We start from the raw sequence: 4,698 nt of genomic DNA on the forward strand, positions 1-4,698 counted from the left end.
CATGGATTTTTCATTTTATAAGTGTGATATATTTAATTTTTCTATCCGTAAGAGAGTTTTCTGGTCAGTTTATACAAGCCTGAAGAACCAGCTTTTAAAAGAACACTTCAGTACTCAAAAATGTTTTAGAACCTTATTTTACCCTCGTGTGGCAATGGTGACAAAGGTCAACTTGGGTACTGAGTGGATAGCCAAAAGGTTCTCATGATCCTGAGCTCACAATATATGCAGAGTAGTTTGACCTTTGGCCTTTGACCCAGTGTTCTCAAAATCATGGTAGGACCTCTATTCTGTAAGGGATATAGTATCAGTCATAAATTAAAGTTTGAAATCTGTCAAGCAAATTTTTTTTAAGGAGCAGACATTATTTTCTTATGTCTAGTAGTTTGACCTTGACCTATCACCTCAAAATCACTAACTTAATACAGACAACCTGAAAATTTCGAAGGTATTGTTCAGGGGAAGCAAAATTCTTTAAATGCTATATTGTCCATTATCTAAGCGGGGCCCCTTGAGATGGTCACAATCTCAATGTTGTCTAGTTTGCAGGGGTTACCTATTAGATACCTGATGCCAAGGTTGATGTCTTTTAATTAAATAAAGACCAAGATTTTTTAAGAAGACCCCTTTTCTTGATCAATAAGGATCTATACTTCTCATGAATACCAGTGTACAGAACTTGTTGCTCTGATTACCGGTATTTCTTGATGCAAAAAGTTCCAACGTTGACTTTGAAAAACAAATATGATTTTTCTTTTATTATCATACAATATATTGTATGAAAGCAAGTAATATGAGTAGCAGTGTAAAAAGTTAAAAAATTCTTTTTTTCATAGAAGATTTCTTTTATTTACACACATATAATAATAATAGACAACCGGTATTTGATATTTACCAATGGTAAAAACTAGACTAAATGTGACCACTATTTGTCATGAACATGTATATAAGATTATAAGCCAACAATTGGTATAATGAGCCTTGGTTTTAATGGTAAAATATTTCACCAATGAGTTGGGAAGGACATGCAATGCTCACCATACATATACTATGTATGCCCTATATTTGCATGATGGACATAAGGTGTAGGCTTATGCATACTACTGCATGGATTAAAAGCCTCATTTTTCCCTAATGATATTTCACGATCACATAGCATTATTTCATGGCTAACATGTAAAGTATATCAAGTTTCAAATACATTTTTATATACTTGTAAAGTAATCAAAGGATTAAAATATATACACTGAGTTGTATTTTAAAACTTAATAACAAGGTCTCTACAGCAATGTCTTCATCTTTGTGTTTCAATTTTTCCCCTTATTGTTCTATGCTTTTTATGATCTTCAGATATCATTTTTTAAAAATAACTGCAAATTGCTTCTTTATCAGAAAAATTATGGGAATAGAAAACCAAATATACTTTAATTCTTTAATTATTTTCACAATTTCACAATATTATTTTTCACAACAAAAATACTTGAGCAAGTGGGGAATTGTACATACAGTTTAGAATGACAACCCCTTCAAAAAACAAAATAAATGTAAATTAAACCAACACATCAACAAACAAAAACTAATAAAATCAGAAACCAAGTATAAAATACATGCATGCAGATCTATAATATTATTGCACAAATACAGTTCTTAATATTATTGCACAGGTGTTAGATTTCCAAAATATGATCATCTTGAAAAGAACAATACATGACAAAAAATGTTGAGAATCACTTCAAAGTAACATCCCCATAAAAGACATAAAATTCCACCCCAAATGTGATGGCAGAATGCTGTGTTCACCTTTTATAATGAAGGTAAAAAAAAAAAAAACCCTATTAACCGTAAATACCTGTATATTACATGTATTATTATCCATTCGTCATGAGAATAACAACTGTACACTCTTACAGATGGCAATTAATTACGTTTGAGTGAGTAAAAGTCCAGCACAGAACTGTAGAACACAGGCTGCTGCTGCTAGGAATGCCGACCACTGGACTTTGGGGGTAGCAGAGGAATGCGACTCGTCAAGTTTACCGTAGAACATCACCAAACTCAAGGAAATGATAAACACTGAAAAATTAAAACATTACTGAAATTTTTGAAATCTAACCAAACTGAAAATGACAGCAACCTATTTGAATATAATATTATTATGAGCATGATATTACTTTAATAACTACATTGTGTGTACTATAAGTGTTTAAAAGTAAAGTTCCATTTTTTGGATGTCGAGAACAATTGCTCAGGTGTGGTTTGTATATATACATTTACATGTAGGATTATCGTACATTCAAACCATTTTACTTACCAGAAACAATGCACAGTACAGACACAGTCATCTGCTTATGATATCTCCATGTATTTGGAATACTGGTGTCAAACTTCTTGGAGGTTAGAAGAATTAATGATATCATCATTCCAGACCAGCCAAACAAGCTTAAGCCTTGAAGAATATGGTACCATACTGTAAGGAGAATACACTGGTATATTGCAGTGGTTTATCAAATAGGAAAGACACATAATGCATACATTGTGATGGTATTTGGCATGTTATGGTGGAAAATCATACATAAAAACATGCCGATATTATCATCATTTTAATTCATTAAAAAAATTTGGTTAATTTTTTTTTTTAATTGTTTGAAAAATATAGATGTTTAAAAAAAATCACATTGGGCATAAGGAACAGATAAGACTGCTTCATAACTTAACCTTAAGTTCAGACTTCTTTATTGAAGAGTAGATTAATTAAGACAGATAAATTACAAAGAAGGTCCACTTAAATAATATTTCATAACAGATGTAGCAAGCCTTTTCCCAGAGTCAGAGACTCTGACTACCAGTTAAAACTTGTAGGACTTAACATGCTTAATGTGTTCATCATATTGACAAACAAGGGGGAAATGATGAGGTGAAGAAACAGGTACAGAAATTATTTTTGTGTACAATCAAGATTGCAATGTTTTCTCAAGACTTATCATTATGTGATATGTCCTTTAGAGCAAGATTTGGAACGGTGACTTGCATTGTGCATTAAGTACACTCAGTGCAATGATCTATGTGATATGTCCTTTAGAGCAAGATTTGGAACGGTGACTTGCATTGTGCATTAAGTACACTCAGTGCAATGATCTATTGATCAAAATCAAAACATAAAAATGACTCTAAATTAATTCTTTAAAAATAAAACTACCACTTACAAATAAATCTAAAACCAATGGATTGCAGATAATGAGAAGTGAACATGTGAATAACTAGAATCGTATATCTACAATGTACACAGAAAAATACATCTGTCATTAGCAGGATTAGTCTATCCTCATTAGAGATCGTTTACCTGGTTCCTCAGTGAAGAAAGCTGGTATTATTTGACATGACAGGTAATCACAGTATTTAGCAACCCACAGACCGTAAGATACGTCAGGTAACTGGAACCAAGAATGGCTGAACAAAGCTAAACTGTACAAAACATTGGCAGGTATTAGCAGCGCGATCGATATCCGCTCGTAAGTTGTCATTACCTTACAGCTAAACAACGCGCGTTGTTTAATACCCACAACATTCAATAGATAAAAAAGCTTGTCATTCTGTATCATCCCTTCATTTTTCTTAGAAAAAGAGGCAGACAGTGGTTAAAACATCATTCTAAGTCACATTTTTCGGAGAGTTTCGTCTGTAGGAAGTAATTAATGCACACAAAAAGGGTAAAACCACATAGAGAAAAAAACTTTTCCCGGAAAAAAGCATTCATGTGATATATCTGCTTTAGGACTAAAATTGTTGTAATCTTGTTTCATGAGCCTGTCTGCTTATCAAACATATTTTTGTGTTTTCACACAGTTTCCAAAAAAAACAAAAACAAAAAAACAAAAACAAACAAACAAAACCAAAAAAAAAAACAAAAAAAAACAAAACAAAAAAAAAAAACAAAAAAAACCCAACAAAACATAACAAAAAAAAAAAAAAAAACAAAAAAAAAAAACAAACTAGAGGTACTGTGAGCAAGCTCACAATTGATACCCCCCGCTAAGATAAAAATCATAATACGTGTATTTTTCCAATTATAGAAAATATTGGATGAATCTATTTCACCGTCCATTTTCTTTAAATAACAACTGCTCTATTTTTTTAAAACTGTTGGTCATAAGCAATATTTGTGTGTAGTAAGAACATTCAATGCTTCTCCATAAGAAAGATAATGACCGGACATGAATTTTGCACTTTTTCTGCTAGTGACCTTGACCTTGCCCAAATGATCTTGGGTCAAGGTCATGACATATCCATCGGTCATAAGCAATCTTTGTGTGAAGTAAGAACTTCTAATGTTTCTCCATAAGAAAGATATGGACCGGACACAAATTTTGTATTTTTTTGCCAGTGACCTTGACCTTGCCCAAATGACCTTGGGTCAAGGTCATGACACACCCTTAGGTCATAAGCAATCTTTGTGTGAAGTAAGAACTTCCAATAACTCTTCATAAGAAAGTTATGGACCACACACGAATTTTGTATTTCTCTGTCAGTGACCTTGACCTTGCCCAAATGACCTTGGGTCAAGGTCATGACACACCTTTAGGTCATAAGCAATCTTTGTCTGAAGTCAGAACTTCCAATGTTTCTCCATAAGAAAGATATGGACCGGACACGATTGTACAGACCGACGGACAGACGGACGGACAGACGGACAAGGTGATT

At 32.9% G+C, this 4,698-nt stretch overlaps 1 protein-coding gene across 1 annotated transcript; it reads right to left on the bottom strand.

The window, feature by feature from the left end:
* Window positions 1-1,200: 1,200 nt before the first annotated feature.
* Window positions 1,201-3,695, bottom strand: LOC105323044 (uncharacterized). Its single transcript, XM_011421996.4, has 3 exons — window positions 3,341-3,695; window positions 2,312-2,467; window positions 1,201-2,073 (listed from the first exon to the last, which is right to left on the bottom strand). The coding sequence occupies exons 1-3, from the start codon at window positions 3,597-3,599 to the stop codon at window positions 1,922-1,924; spliced, it is 567 nt and encodes a 188-aa protein (XP_011420298.3). The 5' UTR covers window positions 3,600-3,695; the 3' UTR covers window positions 1,201-1,921.
* Between the last annotated feature and the right edge of the window lie 1,003 nt (window positions 3,696-4,698).

The sequence above is a fragment of the Magallana gigas genome, chromosome 6 (genome assembly GCF_963853765.1).
Source record: "Magallana gigas chromosome 6, xbMagGiga1.1, whole genome shotgun sequence".
NCBI lineage: Eukaryota > Metazoa > Mollusca > Bivalvia > Ostreida > Ostreidae > Magallana > Magallana gigas.

Bases quoted from the DNA above. Each gene is read 5' to 3' on its own strand.
- LOC105323044 (XM_011421996.4), bottom strand. From the start codon at position 3,599: ATGATACAGAATGACAAGCTTTTTTATCTATTGAATGTTGTGGGTATT. The intron at 2,468-3,340 runs GTAAACGATCTC...TTCTCCTTACAG, and splicing joins TTTCTTCACTGAGGAACCAG to TATGGTACCATATTCTTCAA. The intron at 2,074-2,311 runs GTAAGTAAAATG...TTAATTTTTCAG, and splicing joins TGTACTGTGCATTGTTTCTG to TGTTTATCATTTCCTTGAGT.